The 21,823-nt window shown below is 49.4% G+C and overlaps 1 protein-coding gene across 1 annotated transcript in view; it reads right to left on the bottom strand.

Annotated features, from left to right (window-relative positions):
- MNT (MAX network transcriptional repressor) overlaps window positions 1-8,311 on the bottom strand; it is a 45,184-nt gene extending 36,873 nt beyond the window's left edge. Inside the window, exon 1 of the mRNA XM_054084865.1 lies at window positions 7,726-8,311. Coding sequence (XP_053940840.1) covers window positions 7,726-8,296 — 571 coding nt within the window. The 5' untranslated portion in view covers window positions 8,297-8,311. The remainder of the gene's footprint in view (window positions 1-7,725) is intronic.
- Between the last annotated feature and the right edge of the window lie 13,512 nt (window positions 8,312-21,823).

Raw genomic sequence — 21,823 nt, 5'->3', positions numbered from 1 at the left:
GAAAATGTGCAGGTTACTCTTCAGAATCCTATCTCCAGACTTGGGAGAGTAAAGGAAATAAGAATCCAACCACATGAATCTGCCTATCATAGCACACCACACATGCGCAGAAGCCAGAAGCTTTCCTCAATCACCCAAATGGGCTGCACCAGGGCAGTTATCCCTACCTCTGAATTCACACTGACACTGCTCTCAGTCACACAGCAAGGCTCTTCCTGAAGTCAATGTCATTCAGAGTCTGTGTGCCAGTACCAGAGGGGAAGAGCACATTCTCAGAGGAGGCCACATCCTCCTCCAGCACACAATACAGCACCACTATGAGTCTATCCACTTTCTCCACAAAAACCCTTGACTCTACAGCATCTTCTGCTGACGGTCCAGACATGCAATAGGCATGTGTTCCTAATGACAAATGTTTGTTGTGGGCTTTGTTCACTCAGCTTCCTGTAATTGGACAAGAGCTCAACCTACACCAGGCCTAAAACTACAGCACCTCCTTGCTAGCCAGATCCTGCCATTTGACCAATGTCATTTTAATCAGAGAGAACAAAGCTAATCACAACCAGGGCAAAAGACTAGTCTGAACTCTTCAAGCTGTCAGCTGGTAGCAGATTTTCCAGAGGGAGATACCTGCTTAGCCTGACTGTCTGACAGTACCTAAATCATCAATTGATCTATGTGAGGTGCTGCTGAATCCTCTCAAGCATTCTCCTGTGGTGATGGGACTGCATCAATGTGTGAGGTCAACTGAACCAGGGAGTATTTTGTGCTGCCGTGGGAAAACCTGGTGTATTCCGAGCCACAGAAGTATTTGGAGATCAGTCTGCCAGACTTCGTAAGCAAGAATGCAATTCTACAGGGGTATACGAAGGAAACGTATTCAAAAATGTGACCAAAATTTCCTACACTGGACATGGAATTCAGATGGCCCTATTTATAATGTGTGATTTTGGAAAGGTGGGAGTGAGTACTACAGAGTTTGATCTCCACTCCAGCACCTCTCACCACCCTGAGCAGAACCAGCACCCAGGCATCAACCCACATTGCCAAGGTCCTTCTGGAGAGCCTCGCTCTGTCCCTTGCTTCTTCTACGCACAGAAATACACACATGGGGAATCAGAAAGCTCAACCCTACTCCCTACCTTACCAAGGCACAGCATTAGGTAAGGCATTTCACGTCCTTCTACCTCAGCTCTTCTGCCTGTGACCTTTCAGAAGTGCTGCAAGTTCAACTAAGGACAACAAAATGCTTTGATATCCCTTGTGAAACAATTTATCAGCAAGTGGAGGGGAATTTTGCCCTTCTTTACAGCAAGGAAGACCTGTAAACTGCACATGCCATATTTTGTATTTGTATAAGCATTTCCTTTCTAAGCACACCTGTATGCCTGTACGTGCACAGAAGACAGGAGGGGGCAAGGATATGAAATGAAGGACAACTTATGCGCAGCTTTCCTGCTTCCCTCAGACTGCAGCTGCATGCGTGGCTCTGCCCTGACCCACAGCCTCAGACCAGCACGCAGGGTGGGCAGCACGCACACTACCTTTTACAAATATCTGAAAGGCAACAAATGAAAATGAAAGAAACCATTCCAGATATTGAATATGATTACACAGTAGGACTCACTGCCACAAGGTGCCACTGAGAGGATCAGAACTCTCTTCAGTTTCTGATTCGGAGCTTTGTCAGATTTCAGGAAGTTCAGCATTTTATAAACAAAATCCAACTGAAGTGCCCCACAAGCCACAAAAGGGCATCAGCAGGGGTAAGGAAAGCAGATTCCCACTTCCAGCCCTGCCGCTGACCTGTGACAGCAGTGCTGATATGCAAAACAAGATAACAGAGTTACTTTGGTGCATCAGGAGAGATGGATTGTGCAGATGACACTGGATTTGGGAAGGGTCCTCTGCTGTAGCCAGTGGAGCTCATTTACCCTTCATTACTCGGCCTGACCACCTATACCAGGTTTGCACTCAGCATAAAAGAAAAAAGGGAAAAAAAGGAAAAGGTGAGCACAACAGCCACTCTAGCACCTGAGTAACAGGACAGGTTAGGATTACGCAATGTAATTATTTCCCAGAAGCCAGCCTGCTATCGGTCTATTCGATGGTTTCAGCAGGTCCATGCAGACTCCAGAAAGACAAGCTTGAGTTCACGTCTAGCAGAGCTGTCTCCCCATGCCACTGTGCTACTCGCATCCCCTGGGACAGCAGCTTCCCTCTTGAGTACCTGAAAGCCTTTAAAGCAAAGATAAACATTGCACTCCTGGTCCAGCGGCACTTCAACTCCTCCTGAAAGGAATCCAGGTGGATGTGCTGCCCGCAGCACACCAGCGATGACAAAGGCCACACCCGCATGCACACAGAGATGCCCAGGACCCGTGTGCATCCTGAGCTGGCCAGGCACAAGCCAGTTCTGGCCTACACGCCCTGCTAAGTTTCTGGAGATGTGCCTGAACACTGTGCTGGTGAGAGACACCAGAAGAGGACCACAGTGAGCACAGCACCATGCTGTTGCTGGAAAACGGGCGCTCGGTGTGAGCTGGTCCTTCCTCTTCCTCACCCCTCAGCATGAAGTGGGTGGCACTACAGCTGAAGGCAATTCTTCTGGTCACTACGCAGCTTGTTATCAGTCCCATGCAATTAAGACGTGTGCCAAAAATTGCAGTGAGATGAGATGGGAAGAGACCAGGACCATGCTTACTCTTTGGTCACCACCCTTGCTGGCAACGTCTGAAAACACAAAAGGCTATAAACATAACTGAGCAGCACCACGCAAAGCAGAGAGTGCAAGCTGTATGGGTTGTACACAAGCATCTATGGCGAAAAAAACCCTTAGAAAACAAATATCAGTTACTTGCAATTATAAATAAATATGTTTTCTTAGGTCATGAAACATTCTTGGATTAACTTAAGTTCAACGAAATCAGCCACCCTCTAATTCAAGTCAAATGTCTCTGGAGTTTGCAAATAACAGACAGCAAAGAGGCCTCCATCTGTGGGTTTGTGCATCTCTAAACACACAGGCATTTACGTGCCCACGAGCCACCTGCGTACAGAGAACAGGGCTATCAGCAATGACACAAGGAAGCGTGAAAGCACAGATATGGATGGGACACAAGCATTTCAAAATTGTGACTCCCCAAACAAGCAGAAATATGTGGCCAATGTGGTGTGCATCAGGGCAGGTGCTATTGTCTGTGTTCCCATGGTGTTCACATTATAACAAGAAATGCATAAAATCAACTGATCCCTCACCTCCCCAAGTCTGTTGGCTTTTCCCCCACAAATGAGATCCAAATAATTCTACGATTCTATCATTACCAGCATCACCCTTTATATAACGTTTGCCATCACACAGAAGAACAGATCTGTTAAGTGCATCAACAGGAGTTCAGATGATGAGCCAACCCATTGAAGTTTCATTTTCACTACATCCCTCTGCATATCAACACAAGCCCATCAGACACATCCGTAAGAAACTGCTTCTGAGTCGTGCAGGCCCAGCACGAAGCACACAGCAAAACCACACACACTCACAGGACCAAATGGGGATCTGCAACAAGCACACAAGCAAAAGAGCCCCGAAACCCCACTGGCTTAAGTCAGTAAACAGCAGAAATGTTTATGATGTTGAAGTAGCATCAAGAGTGAGGGTTCTATAGATGTAAAAATCATTAAATGTATCCGGGAAGTTGTCTAATTAACAAGCATACAATTCCCTCTAAGTTGGACCATTAGTTGCAGTTCATTTGCTCCCAGTCCTCTTGGGAAATACCAACCAAACACTAGTGCTGCATCCTTCCAAACCCAGCAAGAGTTTCAGCAAAGCCTGAACTCAGTTTAGAAACCAACACCACGACTCCAGGATCCCTACCGCACTGAAGGCTTTTTCACCCCAAGGTCCTGATCACGACTGTCCTCTTTCTCTTACCGGTACATCTGAAGCTGATATATTTAGACTCCACTTTTTTCACCATTTTGAAATGATGTTTTTCTGAACTATTGACACATACAATATGCAACATTCAACCACCTTTTGGGTGAACACCTTGCAGACACACTTTGAACCACACTGTAGGCAGTGTCTGATCACTGAGAGACAGAAGAAGTGCCTCTGCTGTGCAGAGGCTGATGGCAGGGCAGGCTCTGCTTTAAAGACCGCCTGGGCTTCACTGCGGTGGCTCAGAGTGGTTCACACAGGGCTTCACCCCAGCTACGCAGCCCAATGCAAACAGCACAGCCAACACCTCCCTGAAGCAATAAATGGCCCTCCGAGAGCTGAAGGCACTGAATAAAATTACTCTGGTTATAAATTAAGAAAAGCAAAGCCTACATGGTTTAATTTTCCACTTCTGGAAGAGGATGAAGGAGCAGGAAAAGCCAGGTGTGTACCTGCTGGAAAGCCAAACAGACTTGAGCAAAGACATTGGTACGGCTGCGGAAACTGGGCATCCTGCAGCACTTCTGTGAGGTTTGAAAGCATCCGGAAACTTGTGTGTGCTCGTGGAAAGCAGCACCAAGACGAACACAGTAGGACCTGACTCCAACGTCAAGCACTGCTTCATCTGCAGACCTGCAAAACGATGCTGTCTGCGCTGCTGGCCTCCTCCCAGTGCATCAGGGTTCTCCACTGTCACACAGCACCCCACACCATGTGGGAGGACAGGGCAGGTGACACGGTAGGTGCTGATGGCACAGCTCTGCAGACAGCACCTTCCTCCCTGGCGAACACCACTTCATTTCAGGGCAGCCTCAGAGCTCTCTCAGCTGAACCCTGCACTGCTCCCCAAAGCCTGAGGTTATTCAAGCTGCACCCCAGTAACTGTCAATCACAAAAAGGAACATAAAGAAGTGACAAAAGCTACTAGACTTTCTGGCCAGTCCAAGGAGAAGGTGAAGATACAGCCGCTGTCTGCTTTCAGGGAATCCTCTGCATCACCCTTTTTCAGAAAGCTCTCCATCTCAGTATTGAACGTGCAAAGAGATCTTCCAGCACCTCTGCCCAGATATGCAGCGCCCACCATGCAGGCAAAGCGAGTGGCTGAACTCACACATTGCATATCCATGTGCAAGTACCGCAGCACTCCACAGCGCTGGGAATCCCTGCAAAGGGACCAGACATACCTTAACCCTCTTCCCTCCCAAAGCCATACTGCTCTCCTTTCTCCTAAGCCTTTCCCTTTTTCTCTTCTGTCGGTTTTCTTCCTCATAAAGACAGGATAAGAAACATTTGGCTGAATGGAAGACCTTTTCCTCCCTTATTCCCAGGCTTCAAAAAGCAACAGCTTGATTCACGGTGTTTTACCATCTCATTGGTGGGAAGCCTGGACACCAGCTGGGCAGACCCACAAGGAACAGCCATAGATCACGCTCTCTGTCACATTAGCAGGGACTCCCAACAGGTTCCTGTCCTGCTCTCCCACCTAAGCTCAAGCAGCACCTCTGTCAGCTTCCAGCCCAGCAGCCTTACATCAGTTTGAGTTTACATTTTTAATGCTGTTCCCAAATCGGGTTAATTTTACAGTCAAACAGGATCCTCAGAGTTACGCAGTGTGACTGTGAGTGTAATGCAGACCATAAAGCTTCTCTGGACATGCATCTGACACGGGAGGAGAGGAAGGCTGCAGCGAAAGAAGGAAACTGATCTAGAATATGATTTAATTGTTGCCCAAGTAGTCTTTCCCAGCTTTCTCTGCTTGTGCTTTTCCCGGACATCTTGTTACCCAAAATTCAAGTGGTGAGCTCCTCCCTCGCATGCCACACATCTCCCTGGTGCTCATGACTTCCCTGAACAGCCACGTTTGCACTGACGCTGCTGTTCCCGAGATGGTTCAGCCCTGACATGCCTGTTCCAGCAGAAATGGTAACGGTGAGCAATCCACCAGGACATGAAACACACTGTCACAGCCAAGGGAGCGCTACACCGGGTGCTGTGAAGCTCACCCAGGCAGGTCCTACCTGGTGTTGGATTTGGTACAAAGCAGCATCTCTGCACGCAGAATCATTATGGTTGGAAAAGACCTCTGAGATCGTGAAGTCCAATCACCAGCCCAACACCACTGTGCCTACTAAACCAACACCCTCACTGCTCCCTGTAACCAGAAAGCCCGTCCTATTTCTTTTCTTTTGCTGCATTGCCTTGTCCGTGCCCCACTTAGAAATTATACCTGCCGTCAGGGGGTACCCAACACAATGCCGCTGGGTCACCGCTGCCCCACCTGCCTTGCGGCTGACACTTTATCCTATGGACCCCAGATCCACACTTGTTGCATCAGCTTACAGAACATTTTCATAACGTGGGGCAGCAGGATAATAACCAAATCCTTTTCCAGCAGCAGAAGATGCGTTAAGCAGCCCTACCTAATGCCAGTTCTGTGTGCCCAACCCTTGCTGCACTGGAGCATGTTCACCACCCACGAGCCACAGCACGGGCAATGCTGACAATGAGGGAACGGCCACAGGGGCTTTGCCAGCCCAGGGGCCGGGGCAGAGCTCCCCTTGGCTCCTTTCGGTTAAACCCGCAGCTCTTGCATGACTCATCACCGCAACAATGGCTCGGCAGCGCCCGCAGCGCCGTTTGCGGCGATCGTTCTGCACAAGCCACAGGCGGGCGGCGGCACCGCGAGGGAGAGATGGGGGGAGAACGCACCGCCACGGCGCGGGGCAGCAGGGCTTCTCCAGCCCGGTCCTGCGGATCCCGGAGCACGGCCGGGACGGGTGGAACGGGACAGGACCGGGACAGGATGAATGGGACGGGGCTCTCTTCAGGGCCGGGCAGAACGGGACAGGATGGGGCTCCCCGCCAGGTCAGGCCGGTACCGGGGCTCCCCATCGGGTCAGGGCGGTACCGGGGCTCAGAACGGAGCAGGACGAAGTTCCCCGCCGCGACGGGTAGGGCAGGGCGGTACCGGGACTCCCCACCAGGCCGGGACAGTACTGGATCTCCCAGCCGGGACGGGACCAGCGGGACGGCACCGGGGCTCTCCACCAGGGCGGGTGGAATGGGACGGCACCGGTGCTCAGAACGGGGACAAGTGCAACAAGCCGGTCCCGGGGCTGGGACCGGGCCAAGATAGGTCAGCCCTGGCCGGGTCTCCCCGCGGGCCGGTCCCGGAGCCGGTGTTTAGCTCGGAGCGGGCTAAGTCGGATTCCGCCAGGGGGGTCGGTCCCAGTATGGGGCTGGGAAAGGGCCAAGATGGGTTAACCCGCTGGGCCGGTCCCGGGGCTCAGAGTGGGCAGGGCCGGGTGCCCCCGCGGTGCCGTTCCCGTTGCCGAGTTCGGAGAGGGCCAGGCAGTTCTCCCCGCGGTGCAGATCCCGGTTCGGGGCTCGCAGCGTTCCGGGACGGGTCCCCCCGGTTCCCCGGGACGGTTCTCCCTGCTGGGCCGGTCCCGGGACTCGGAGCAGTCCAGGCCGGGTCTCCCCGCGGTGCCGGTCCCGTCCCCGAGCTCAGAGCGGGCCGCGCCGGGTCCCCCCGGGGCGGGTCTCTCCGCGCACGTGGTGGCGGGCGGCGCCAGTGACGCCCTGCGGCACCGCCCCCGCGGACACGCAGCGCGCGGCTCGGGGCGCGCCCGCAGGCGGGGCGGGGGCGGCGGGCTCGGGGGCCGCCCCGCCCGCCCCGAGCCCCCTGGCGCGCTCCCCCCCCACGGTTCTCCCCGCCGGTTCGGCCGTTCCCCCCGCCCCCACCGCGCTGTCAGGCGGCGCGGTCCCGCTTGGCCCCTTACCACGTGCGCTCTGCTGCTGCTGCGCCTGCCACTCCAGGAACCGCGCCGCCTCCAGCAGCGTCTCGATGCTCATGGCGCGGGCCCCGGCCGCCTCGCCGCCTCGCCGTTCGCGCGGGCCCGGCCGCAGCGCCGCGCCGCCCCGCGGCCCCGACGGCAGCAGCGCTGGCGACAAGATGGCGGGCGGCAACAGAAACACAACAGGCGGGCGCTGGCGCGGCCCCGCTACTACGCGGCGGTCGGCGGCAAAATGCGGAGCGGAGGAATTGGCGCCGCGCGGACGGGACGAGGCGGGAAGGGACGCGGCGGGCGGGAACGGACAGACCCCGCAACGCGGCGGCGAGGCGGCCCTACAGGCGGCGGGGAGCGACGGCGAACGGCGGGCGGCGGCGGGGGGCGCGGGAGAGGGGCGGGCGCGGCGGGGGGTGCGGTCCGGTCCGGCGGCGGCGTGATCCGACCGCCGCGTTTTGCGCGCGATCCTCCCCCCGCAGTGCGCTCGCGGCCCATTACAATCTGTCAGCGCGGCGCGGGCCAATGGGAGCAGAGGACAACAAGGCATGGAGCACCTCCACATGGGCGCCCCGCGCCGCCGCCGCGCGCCTTAAAGGGGCCGCGCCCCGCCCCGCCCGCCGCAGCGGCTCGCCCGCAGCGCGTGCTCACGCCGCGGCACCGCCCCGCCCGCCGCGGGATCCGCCAGCGGGGGAGGGCGGGGGGCAGAGATGGCTAGGGTGTCCATGGGGCTAGGAGGGGCCGGGGAGGCCAAGGGGCAAGGAATAGCCAAGGTGGCCGCGGGGCTGGGGGGGTCGGGGTGGCCAAGGGGCAAGGAAGAGCCAGAGTTGGCCATGAGGCAGGGAAAAGCCAGGGTAGCCATGGGCAAGGAAAAGCAAAAGTGGCCACTGGGCAAAGATGAGCGAGAGTGGTTGCAGGGCAAGGAAGAGCCAAGGGGCAAGGAGGAGCCAGAGTAGCAACGGGGAAGAAAAAGCCAGGGTGGCCATGGGGCAAGAAAGAGCCAAGGAGAGAATGAGGGAGCACTGAGCAAAGCATGTACAGAAAGTCATTAGGTATAGCGCCTGCTGTTTTGGCAGTACCTTGCGGTAGAGCTGAACGTGCCACCTGTGGTTAACAATAGCCAAGGTTCGCCTTTGTAAGGCCCTTTTTTTCAGTATCTCTCAAAAGTACGTTAAACTTTAATTATCCACACTGAGATTTTTTGCATGCTAAATATCTGCCTCTGACTGACTCTGGGTTTGGGGCTGGGGAAAGATACTGCAGCAAAGGGAAAAAGAAACCAATTAGAGACCCAATGTTTCTCATGGAAGGAATGGGATGGGGGGAAAAAAATAGATTTTCATGTGAGAATTTTCATTCTACTTAAAAATTTAAGGGATTTACAGGCCAAAAACTGCCCTGAGGAACAGCAAACCACAGATTATTTCTCCTACCACCTCTCTCTTGTCTTTTATACTGTGCATAGTCCTACTAACCACACTGGTTTACTGAGGGTTCTTCCCGATGGCCTCAGTTTTAAGAAGGAATTGCCATTCTGCCATCAAGCTTGCTTTACAAACCAATACCTCTTTGGCACAGAAGTCGTGTCCTTGCAGAGAGCCACAGCCTGGCGCTGCACCGCCAGGCTCTGAGCGCTGTTGGCTCCTGCGACTGCTACAAACTCCTGGGCTTTAGAAGGAGATGAAAAACCGAACAAGGCGACAGAAACAAATCATTAGAGGAGCTCACTGACAGTACAACAGCCAGTGGTCTGAAGGAGTTTACATGTTAGAATACAGCTTTGGAAAGTAACGTTTTCAGATATGTTTGAATAGTTTAGTTCTGTGCTGGGTTAGCTGCTTCAGTAAGAGGCAAAACTTTCCTTCTGCCTGTCTGGTAACATCTTGTACAACACTTTAATCTCCAAAGAGAGTTGTTTGTTCTGAAATCTTGAGCTCTGTGGGCTCTCAACTGCTAAGCTAGCTTCTGATTTTGGCAGCTGAGAGTATAAATCAGTGCCATTAAACATTCATATCACAGTGATGTTGCCTGCTTAAATTCATTTATTGCGAGTTTTTGGACCAAACCAATGCAGCAGCTTGGGAACACATCCAAAATCCATCAGCTGTGCACTCATCTACCTTAGGAGGATTATACTAACAAAGTTTTTTGCTGAATCATCTGACTCTAACTAGGGAAAGCAATAAACTAGAACATTTAAGTTATTTGGATTGACATTGTGAACACTTAGAATTTTTAAAACTTTGTGTGTGTGCTAAAAGTACAAAGAGGTCCAATTTGTACCCCTTAACACCCCACACTTGTGAAGAGCAGGCTCCAGGGCTGCTGTGGGTGCTGCTGTGAGTGCTGCTGGAGTCCTGCTGTGGGTCCCACTGCGCAGCTGGGGCCTCTGCAGCTCCCCAGGTGGCTCAGGAACACTTCTGCAGCTCACATGTGGCTGGAGGGGGCAGAGGGTCTCTTCAGTCTCCATCTGTCATTCTGAAACCTTCCATCCAATCCTTTGACTAATGGTTTTCCCAACTTCCCTAGAGATTAGATGTAACTTATGAGAATTAAAAGCTTTTGTTTCCTTTACAAGCATACATAGATTCCCAGCTGAGTCTTTTTACCTGTTTTGAGGGAACACTGAGGGTGTTTTAACTTATTTATCTCCTGTTTAGGGAGTCCTTTAGATAATACCGGATGACATTCAGATGGTACAGACATTAATCTCTACTATATTCTGGCTGTATTTTAAAATCAGTGGAGTTCAGCATGAATGAAATGGTTCCCATCCACTATGTGTGATGAATTTGGGAATTGCCTTAAACATGAAGCTGAGTTGTGAAAAAAATTGTTTAAGCATTTTGAATAGCATGAGAAATACCAAGTCTTACTGTACCCAGTAAGATGCATTTCTTTATTTCAGGGTTATTGATGGCATTAGATGAAGTTTGAATGGGTTTAGATTTATGTAGATATAATTGTGATAATGATATTTGTATATTGTAGGTGCAGGGAAAGCTAGCAATGGTTATAGGTCCCATTATTTTTCCTCATATGCGCCCTCCCCCAAAAAAGAGAAAGGCAAGACTTTCAAACGTGAAAAATTGCCATTTTGAGGATGACATTATCCTACAATGCCACTAAATGCCACAAGGATCACCTAAAATCCTAAATGTCATATTCTATACCAGAGATGTGATGGATATTTAGAAAAACCCACAACTTCAGCTGTGCAGATTTGGAAGGATAACTGCAATGCTGCCGAAGACTTGACAATCTCCTCCTTCTTGTTATTCTGCTTATTTCCTTTCCGCGTGTGCAGCGAAGAGCTTCTCTTTGCACAAAGCCATCCCCAGAACGTTTGCAGCACGCAGCCATCAGTAAGTTCAGCTTTCTGGCAATATTCATCACTGAGGCTCCCCCACCAGCTCAGGAATTACTCGCATGCATTTCCTGGTGGGAGGTGCCTGGCGCAGGAGGTAGCTGGAGGCTGGTGAGGAGCGGCTGCTGGGCATTTACAGTTCTTCAGACTGGGGGAAACCACATCTCCTGCACACCGCAGCTGGGAAGTAGCATGGTCCTCACACCTCTGCCTAATGCTCACACCCCTGGCCCTGACTGCTCGTCTGCTGGTTGTGTACAATCCCACTGTGCCGCAGTGTCCAGTGTGCATGCATCAGTTACGTGTTTTACTTCTTTTTTTTCAGCGGGAAGGAGCTTTTATGGAATATTGCTTCCTAGTTGTGTCTGTTGGTAGAAGAACTTATTCCTAAGTGGGAGCTTTTTGCTAGCAAGATAAACATTCACAACCAAGGCAAAATGATTTAATTTTAAATACAGTTGGTTTTACAGCACCTCGGGTAATGTCTGCTCATTAAATGTCTTTTAGAACCCCAGCTATTTTACTTTCTAAAGTTAAATAATTTTTACTATTCACACTATTTATAGAAGTTCCAATAAAAATGAGGTGAGCAGCTTGGGAAATTGGCTTTGTGCCACTCTCTCACGCACTTGCATTAGGGGGGATCATTTGGGCAGTACTAGGCAAAGTGATGTGACTTTTCCTTGATCATACAAACCCTGCCAGCCAGGGAACCACCCTGTCAAACTGGCAGCTGCATGGGAACTGAGCTCTGCGTTCTGTGCCCCAGATCCTAAGCTCTCAGGATCCATATCCCCAGATCTGGCACCAGGTCTCAGCTTCCAGTGCATGAGAATTTGCTTTGTTCTGCTCTTTCCCTAGTCTGAATAAACAACTTTTCACTTCGGGCCTCTGAATAATCCTTCTGGAGTCGCTGGGAATTTGTGACTGCCTAAAGTTTTATCATCTGCTTAAATACTTCGTTGCTCAGGGCCCAAATTACGACTGAATGTAAATGATTAGATGAGTGTTTATTCTCCTTTTTCAGGCTTCACACTGAATAAGAAATTACACCAACTGTACTCACATGAAAGCAGGAGTTTATCTCAATATTTTCATTTTGAAAATCAAGTACCGAATGCAGAAAAACCCATAAGGGTGAAAATAATTAGTGCTCTTTCATGACTGAACCATTCTGACTTTCTCTGTAATCCTTTTATTTATGGTTTTAATGATGAATAAATTCTTATTGTAAATATTTAATCATAAAGAGCGGTTAGGTAGGACTTACATGATGAATGGGTCACGTACAGATCTGCAGATACAGCTGAAAACTTGCCTGTTCCTTCCTACAGCAGCACTGGACATCCACCCTCAGGCAGTGCTGGGATGTGCCAGCACTGGAGGTTTCAGATGCTCTCCAACTTCCTCCTGGTTTTACACAGTAATCTCCATACTGGCCCAGCATTTATAATGACAAAAGGACAGCTTGTATTGTGCTAAGGTGCATATTCCACAAAATACTTAGTTGTCATCTGGAAATACTGTGAGCAGAAGCCAGCACTTCCACCTGTCCTGGTGGCTGTTGGCATCTGCCGGTGAAAAGCAGTGCTGAGCTTTTCACTTGAAGAAGCCTGAATTCAGCTTCCAGCCACTTGGCCTCAGTACAGCTTTCTCTGCTGGCTTAATGAACTGATTGGCACCTTATGTTTCCTCCCAGAAAACAACTGATATTTTGTAATGCCATTGTCTTTCATGGCATTATTTTTTAATGCCTCACCTTTTGGGTGAGCCAAAGAGACCAAGCTGTTTTGAATTCCTGAGTGGATGGTACATCAACACCAACCCCCTGAAACACTAACAGTAGTTTTCCTTCACTCACCCATTCTGGGGTAGAAGAGAAGGCTCAAAGAAGATCTTATAGCAACCTTCCAGTACCTGAAAGGGGCTTACAAGAAAGCTGGAGAGGGACTGTTCAAGAAGGCTTGTAGTGACAGGATGAGGGGCAATGGGCATAAACTGGAGAGGGGCAGATTTAGGCTTGACGTAAGGAGGAATCTCTTCACAATGAGAGTAGTGAGGCACGGGAACAGGTTGCACAGAGAAGTCGTGGCTGCCTCATCCCTGGAGGTGTTCAAGGCCAGGTTGGATGGAGCCTTGGGCAGCCTGATCTAGTGAGAGGTGTCCCTGCCCATGGCAGGGGGCTGGAACTAGATGATCTTTAGGATCCCTTCCAACCCAAACTATTCTATGATTCTATGATTCTCATGGACACCATAGCTCTGTCCGATATATTTGTGTCAATCACAGCAACACAACATACAGCAGTGAAATCTCAATAATTTCCAAACCAGCCTTGGATACCCCACTGACCATCTGTACGGCCTGCAGCAGCGCAACAGGGTCAGCATTGTTACTGTGCATTTCTTCCTAGCTACATTCTTCCAGACAACGTTCCTGGCCTTTCCACAACATACAAAATGCATTGCTGCAGAGATGCCTTGGAGAGATGGCTTAGCTACACCGAACTGAGGTCATTCTGTCATTCCAAAATAGTTATTTGGCTCCCCATGTTCACACTCAGTGCTGGCTTTTGGTGACACTGCTGAATTCTGTGGCCTTCACTCCTGCAACCTGAGCAATTGTTCAGGTCTGGATTTGAGCTTCCAATGTGCCAAAGTACAAGGCAGTTAATCTTAGCTTTGTGGATTTTTAAGCAGGTGAAAACCTCACCTCCTGTTGTTTACAACAGAAGAAGTAAATGCCATGCAGCAGCAACAGACTGCAATTGACTGCAGCAAGTGCTTCTAGAGTTGCTGACAAATAGCACAGGGGAAAGGTCCATCCAAAGTCCATAGACTATGTTCTAAGGTCTCCTGGGCTTGGGGAGCAATTGCTGACTAAGAAATGACACTGCACCTATCATCTCAGTCTGCTGCAAACTACTGTCGGAAATAAAACACCTGCTTGGAATGACACAAGGAAACACTCAGAGAAATCCGAGTATTCTCCACTGAGAATTGAATTTGTCTCTAGGTTGCTTTGAGTCACCTCTTCCCTTTGTTAAAATTGTGCCAAATGAAAGAATCACAGAGAAGGAGTCTGCAGAGTGGTTTGACACGCTCTCCTGCGTAAATGAACCTCAAAACCTAAAGAAACACTTGAACCCACGTGGACTTGCCTTGTCTCTCTGATGCAAGTGGTGCTTCCATGGCAAGACTGCAGTGAAAAGCAACTTTACAGGGCTCCACAGAGCATGATGGTCTGAGGGAAAAATGGGAGCTCCAAGGGAGCCCTGGGAGCCCTGGAGGGAACACTGGGGACTCCCAAAGGAGCATTGGGAGACCCAGAGGGAATGCTAGGGACCCCCAGGGGGAGCACTGGAACTCCTGGGGAGTGCTGGGAGGTCTATGGGGAGCACTGGGAGCTCTGGAGGAGCACTGGGAATCCTGGAGGGAGCACTGGGGAGTCCGAAGAACCCGTGCAGAGCACTGGAAGGGTCCCTGACGGAGCACTGGAAGTCCTGGGAAGTGCTGAGAACACAGGGGAGGCTCTGGGAGTCCTGTGGGGGGCGCTGGGGACACCCCGTCATCCCCGGGGCAGTGTTTGGGGAGATGCTCAACGTAAGAAGGGTATGGAGCTGTTGGAACAGGTCCAGAGGAGGCTACAAAGATGATTGAGCGTCTCCCATATGAGGACAGGCTGAAAGAGTTGGGGTTGTTCAGCCTGGAGAAGAGAACGATCCAAGGAGACCTTGTATCGACCTTCCAGTACATGAAGAGGCTACAAGAAAGCTGGAGAGGGGCTGTTTACAAAGGCTTGTGGTGACGGGACAAAGGGTAATGGGTATAAACTAGAGAGGGGCAGATTTAGACTTGACATAAGGATTTCTTACTATGAGAGTGCTGAGGCACTGGAACAGGGTGCCCAGAGAAGTGGCGGCTGCCCCATCCCTGGAGGTGTTCAAGGCCAGGTTGGATGGAGCCTTGGGCAGCCTGATCCAGTGGGGAGGTGTCCTTACCCATCGCAGGGGGGGTTGGAACAGGATGGGCTTTAAGGTTCCTTCCAATCCAAAACCGTTCTGTGGTTCTCCGTGGCTCTCCCCCCGCTGTCCCCGCAGTATCCGCAGTTGTCGACAGGGGGCGCCCGCGCCGCCTGAAACAGTGAGTGCACCGAGAGCGCAGCTAGCAGCAGGGATGAGCTCCGACAGCGAGTGATAAATATAAATGAGCATCATGAAATCATAGAATCATGGAATGATTTGGGTCAGAAGGGACCTCAAAGCCCATCCATTCCCACCCCCCTGCCATGGGCAGGGACACCTCCCACTGGATCTGGTTGCTCAAAACTTCATCCAACCCGGCCTTGAACACCTTCAGAGATGGGGCAGCCACACTGCTCGGGACAACCTGTGCCAATGCCTCATCGTGAAGAATTTCTTCCTAATGTCTACTTTAAATCTCCCCCTCCAAAATTTAAAGCCATTCCCTCTCATCCTATCACTCCATGCCCTTGTGAAAAGCCTCTCTCCAGTTTTCCTGGAGCCCCTTTCAGTACTGGAAGCTGCCCTAAGGTCTCCCCAGAGCTTTCTCTTCTCCAGGCTGAACAACCCCAACTCTCTCAGCCTGTCTTCATAGCAGAGGTGCTCCAGCCCTTGGATCATCTTCGTAGCCATCCCCTGGACCCGTTCCACCAGTTCCAAGCCCTTCTTATGTTGGGGAGTGCAGAACTGGACACAATACTCCAGGTGGGAGTAGAACAAGTGGGAAATAACGTGTTTCTGTTATTTACTATTTCAAAGCCATCCTAATGGCAGGACTGTTATACGTTTATATCATCTTAATTTTGCACATCACCAGACTGCTCAGTGATCAGGGACTCATATCAGCCATGGTGTGGCCAGCAGGACCAGGGAAGGGATTGTCCCCCTGTACTTGGCATTGCTGAGGCTGCGCCTCGAATTCTGGGTTCAGTTTTGCATCCCGCACTACAAGAAGGACATTGAGGAGTTGGAGTGCATCTGGAGAAGAGGAACGGAGCTGGTGAATGGTCTGGAGCCCAGGGGTTATGGAGGCAGCTGAGGGACCTGGGAGCTGTTTAGTCCTGGAGAAGAGAAGGCTGAGGGGAGACCTCATTGCCTCTCTGCAGCTCCCTGAAAGGAGGTTATAGCAAGGTGGGTGCTGGTCTCTTCTCCCAAGTAATAAGTGATGAGAGGAAATGGCCTCAGATGTGCCAGGGGATGTTTATATTGGACATTAGAAAATTTCTTTACTAAAAGAGTAGTGAAGCATTGGAAGAGGCTGCTCAGTGAAGTGGTGGATTCTCCATCCCTGGAGGGTGTTCAAAAAGTGTGTGGCCATGGCACTTCAGTACACGGTTTAGTGGCACGGTACTGGTTGGGCTGACGGTTTTGGACTGGATGAATCCTAGAAGTCTTTTCCAACCTTAATGATTCTATGATTCTGTAGCAGAGTAGGGGGGAACAGTTTTTTATCTGAGACGCCGATCCATGACCGCATTGTTAAGAGACAGGTACGCATCACATTAGTCCTCAGTTTTTAAAGCAAACCCACTAATAGCTGTGTAAATCTACAACTAAAACAGAAACAAACTGACCAAACCAGAACGTGCTTGGTGAAACAGCCAAGTAAGAAAATGAGGATGGGAGATTTGGATGAGGGAACCTTATCTGCATGGGCAACGGAGAAGGATGTGTAGTGTCATATAATCATAGAATAATAGAAACAAACAAACAGGTTTGACAAACCTGTGTCAAACAGGTCTTGATGTACTAAGCAAGGTGTCTGTGCGCAGAGAGCCAGTGTGGCCCTTGGAGGGGATGCCCATGTTTTCCACAGAAAACAAAGAGGCTGACCCCCCACTTCAGGTCACCCTGGCAGAGCTGTGGCTGCTTGCCTCAGCCGTGCAGGCCCTGCCTGGGAGTGAGCTCTGTCCTCCGTGTTTAGAACACTCAGAGTAAGGCGGTGTAATCGGGGCAGGATGCGAAGTGCTGCAAGCAGCCATCTATTTCCAGCGCCAAACGCTCGCTGTCAATAATCCCACCATAAATGTCAGCCTCAGACATGGTGTCAATAACTTATTGTGCAAGGATAATGCACCATCTTGGTAAAGGCCAGTGTGAAGACCAGTTTTCTAGCCAGCATTGTGCGATTATAATTACTGAGGGGTTTTCATGTATGGAGTCAATCATTTGATGGATGGAAACTGGTGCATTTAGGTGAGATCATTACTGTGTTGCTGAATAGCGGCATTGGGACTTGTTCAAAGCAGCGTTTCTCAGACATCAGGCTCCTCTCTGGGGAGGCTCTAACCTCTGAGGGACGCAGAAAGCGGTCAAGAGAAAATGGGAGGAAAAATATTTGCTGCTCCCTGCAAGTTCATTTAAAGTGAGGACTCAGCAAAGAACACTTAATAGATGTTGCTTTTGATGATTTAACCAAAGCTGACCCAGTGCAAGAGAATAATCAACACATTCCCTGCCCTGTTTGCTGCAGTCAGTAAAGATGCAGAATATTAAAAATATAATGAAGTTATTAGAGAAATTACATACCTATCACCAGTGTCTGTAGAAGATTTAATACAAGAGTGTATTAAGTTCTTCAGAGACAAAGTCTGCACAATGACAGTGCAAACACCCAGTTAAATTAATGCCAACATGCTATTTTATTTTTAAGTGTATTCTACAATATTCATGTGTGAAAATATAAGTTTTTGAATGGCACAAGCCAACCCAATTTGATAGAAGTTCTGAAGATGGATTTTATTTAGATTTATGATCAACATCTGCATGGTTCATAAAAATATTATTTTCCCTTCCTGGTCTATACGTACTCATGCTTGTATTGAATCTTTCTATATTGTAATATACGGGCATATTAAAATGAGATGATAGCAAAAGCAGGTTTTGAGGAACAGCATCTCTAAAAAATCATGCTTTTGTGCTTGCAGTAGGATGACACTATGGAACCCTATAAAATAAAAACCTCAATAATATAGCATAAAGTTAGAAAGACTCCTTTTTAAAAGCAGACACTAAAAAGTAAGGTAGTTCAAAGTTTGCCTGTCTCTTAAAGCAATCGTTGTCTGGATTCCGTTCTGAGAAGGGCCAGAGCAATCACCTGCCACAATCTAGTTTAGGAGTGCAACAAGCACATAAATTATTCAGCACTCTAAAATCTAAAATCAGTGCTTACATTGTGTAATCCATCTTAATGTAACAACAAGAAAACCAATTTCTGAGCAAGTTTGGATTAGGTTTTCCCACAAAACTTCAAGAACTGCAGCTGCCACACGGAGCTTGAGGAAACACACCTTTGCCTCCAGTATGGTTATGCACATACCATGCAGGTTTGTAGGACACATGCTGGGCTGACAGCTCACTTGGACCTCCTCAGCGCTGGCTACAGCCTAACCTCCCTCCCCTTGCAGTATAATTAATAATGAGCTCTGCGTAAAATGCTGACTTAAGTCTATTAAAACATTCTTACTCCTTGAAGCAGTAGCACTGTTTGCTGCTAGAGGCCCTCACATACCTCACTTGCCATTTCCGTAATAAATCTTAGTGGGATGAATCACAAAAAGGGAGCAGCAACATCATGTGCCTGCCAAATCCAGCCCATACAGTTCACCAACAGCTGCATACCTGCAATCCATGTCAGCTGTACATAAAACAAACAGACAGTAATAGTAAATTCATCCATATTTCCCTCTAGTACTGAGCATACTATCAGGGTTTAAATAATTAATATGATGTACCTTTCACCTCAGGATTTCAAAGCACTTTGCAGTGTGTGGGGACGGCTTTTTTATTTTGCTGGAGTAAATAGGGAAAGAGAAAGATTAACTGATCGACCAAGGTCCTGCCTACATTAAGGTTCTATTTCTGCCCTACCATTTAACTGGATAGCTGCTGTGACCTTGTAAAGCTAGAAAAAGGCTGCATTTTTTAAAGCTAAACAATGTAAAGGATAATCTTCCCTTAAAGTGTACCATATGTTTGTGATTAGGCAAAAGAAAAAGCTTCAGAAAAAATTGCTGGTTTGTGTGAGCGTTCACAGTGTTTCTCCTGGGTATAATAGCTGGAATTTTTAGTGGAGCCTGAAAGAAGTAGATGCAAAGCTTCCCCCTCTATTTCAAGGAAAAAATGGTTACTCAGCATCCCTGGGCTCCGCTGAAAAATCAGGCTTGGATAGCAATGGAAGTTTTCCCAACTAAGAAAAAGTGAGATGATACATTGAAACTGTGGAAGGCAGGTCAGTCCATTTCCATGGAAAGTTTTGATCCAGGAAGCTCAAGAAGATACCACCAAGCCGTAATCGAATATTTTAGCGATGGACGCTTGTTCTGATGGGGGAAGCCATTTGGGACATAGCTGAATAAAGACAGTCGGGCAATCTAATCTGTCAGTAAAAGACAAAATGAACTGGTAGGTTAAAAAAAGGCTTGTCACCACAAAAGTATAGAGCACGTGCCTCACTCCTGGGCTCTGAACATGTGTCCCTTCCTTCCTCTGAGCCGTGCCCTCACCAGCTCTGATTCCCCACACAACCACGGTGTGGGCAGATGGCTGCTCTCAGCCATGTCTCCTTCAGTTTCATGTCGTTCATCAGTGCTCACGGCACAGTGGGCGTGCAACTCTTGCCCAGGCCCATGCTCTGACCCTGTGCCTGGCTGGTGAGGTGTTTGGGTGTCAGGAGCCCCTGCGCTCTGTGCCGGCACAGCCCAGCTCCGTCACCAGAACCAGCTCAGAGCATCCTGCTGTATCAGCACGGCAGACATCCTGTCAAGCAGACAAACTCAACTTATTGGCAATGATTTTCCAAGGGAATGAGGATGTTTTAAGGTTTAGCTGTCTCTTCTTGTGCCCCCCAAGCTGGTTCTGCAAAGCCACACCAGCTGCAAACACCAACCAGAGGAACTCAAATGAGAGCAACGGGCTGCAAAAAAAGGAGCCACTTGACTTGGCAGGGAAAGAAAACAATCTTTTCTCTGCGTGGGCTCCCCCAGAAGTGAGTCAGTAGGCCTGAACGAACAGAAACACAAGTTGCCATAGAAACTCACATGCCTTCCACCAGGAGTGAGAAAAAAATGTAGGCCAATATTTCTGCTTAGCTGGCTCTTGTACTTGCTTTGCTTCTCAGTCTGCCTGCGTCCAAGGGCTGTATTAGCAACTTGTGTTTCTTTTTCCCCAAAGGAAAGGCTCTTCCCTCACCCCACAGCTCTGTGCATGCACAAATGTGTGTGCACAGCCACACAGGGACACATGCTAGGGACAGGGACACGTGTGTCTGTGGAATGAATGAGAAGCCCTGCTGCCTGCAGCTGATGATGGGGAGGGTGGTGTTGGGCATGGGCTGGGCAGTGCCCAACACTGCAGCGTGGACCCGCCCCAAGAAGCATCCTCTCATGGCCTTCACACTGTGAGCATGGCAGGCAGGGCTGAATGAGGAGTTCCTCATTACTATTGATTAGTAATGGGTTTCAAAAAGAAATGATTGTGCTGAGTTATTCCAGCCCCCCTTTGATATAAATAAATGTCTTTCCTCTGTACTTGTAGGTTTCTCATCTCTAAAACAAGGGCGAGCCCTCAGTGGGGTGGAAACATGCATGGGTCATTCACGTATGCACAGCTCTCTGCGGTGCTCCAGTGCAGAGGGTTACAGGACATGCACAAACACAGCTATACGCTTGAGATGTTTCTCCCTGCGCACCCAAATGTGTTTTCTAGCGAAGGAACACCAGAACTAATCATTACAAAACCTGGCAGGTTGAGCCAGTAACTCCGAAAGGCAAAGAGCAAGGAGCTGGCCAAAAGAGAGGATGTGCTCTCCTTGTGCAGGCTGTAACCTAGAAAAAACACAAGTGTCTATATGAACACTTTTTACAGTTGAATAGAAATGACGACTGCTGACCTATCCTCTGGTTTATTTTGTTTCCAGAGTGTTTGTTGTTTTTTACTTTTAATTGCAGAAATAGGTCAAGTTTCTTTGCTTCTTTTCTTGCTCCTTTTCTTGTGGATTGCATGAAGGACAAATGGCCTACAATAAATTATAGTCAGCAGGCTGTTATGCTTGGACTGGACTATAAGAAAATCCACTTTCCCCTTATTTTTACCAGTAACCTTTGTAACTGGCTTCCAAGGTAAACAAACCCAACCTAGTCCAACAAAGAGAAGATTCACCTAAAGCTGCAGTTGGGCACAGAGTTGTGGGCAGCCCAGCCCACAGCTGGTGCCCACTAGATATGATCATTCACTGGGTTCTCGGAGCTGGTGATAACATAGCTGGGAAATGACAGACAGCTGACCCAATGCCAGTCCTGTGCCCACCAGCACCGGCCCCATCAGGATAAGTGATCCAAATGATGGAGAGAGCATATTCGCCCGGCACAGGGCACAGCCCCAGCCACCAAAGACACAGCAAGGATATTTTTCAGTTCAGATCGGTAGTCTCCAGAAGACATAGGATCATGTGCATGATTTAAAAAGCTGCTGGTTTCTAGTGGACTGACTCCTTGACAGCTGGAGAGGCAGGTGGTGGATGGCAACGCCTCTCCTCAAAAAAGTCCTTTTGTTCTGAGGGGAGGAGGGGACCATCTTAACCTGTAAATGATCTATGTCATTTGAGTGGTGATGTGACTGCTGGGTTTAATATGATTTTCAAATCTCTCCAAGTAAAGGCAGATTAATCATCTATTGATTTAGACTACACATAAGGAGGAATTTCT

This window comes from Cuculus canorus, chromosome 20 (assembly GCF_017976375.1).
Source record: "Cuculus canorus isolate bCucCan1 chromosome 20, bCucCan1.pri, whole genome shotgun sequence".
In the NCBI taxonomy this organism is placed as follows: domain Eukaryota; kingdom Metazoa; phylum Chordata; class Aves; order Cuculiformes; family Cuculidae; genus Cuculus; species Cuculus canorus.
This window is presented reverse-complemented; position numbering and strand designations above follow the sequence as displayed.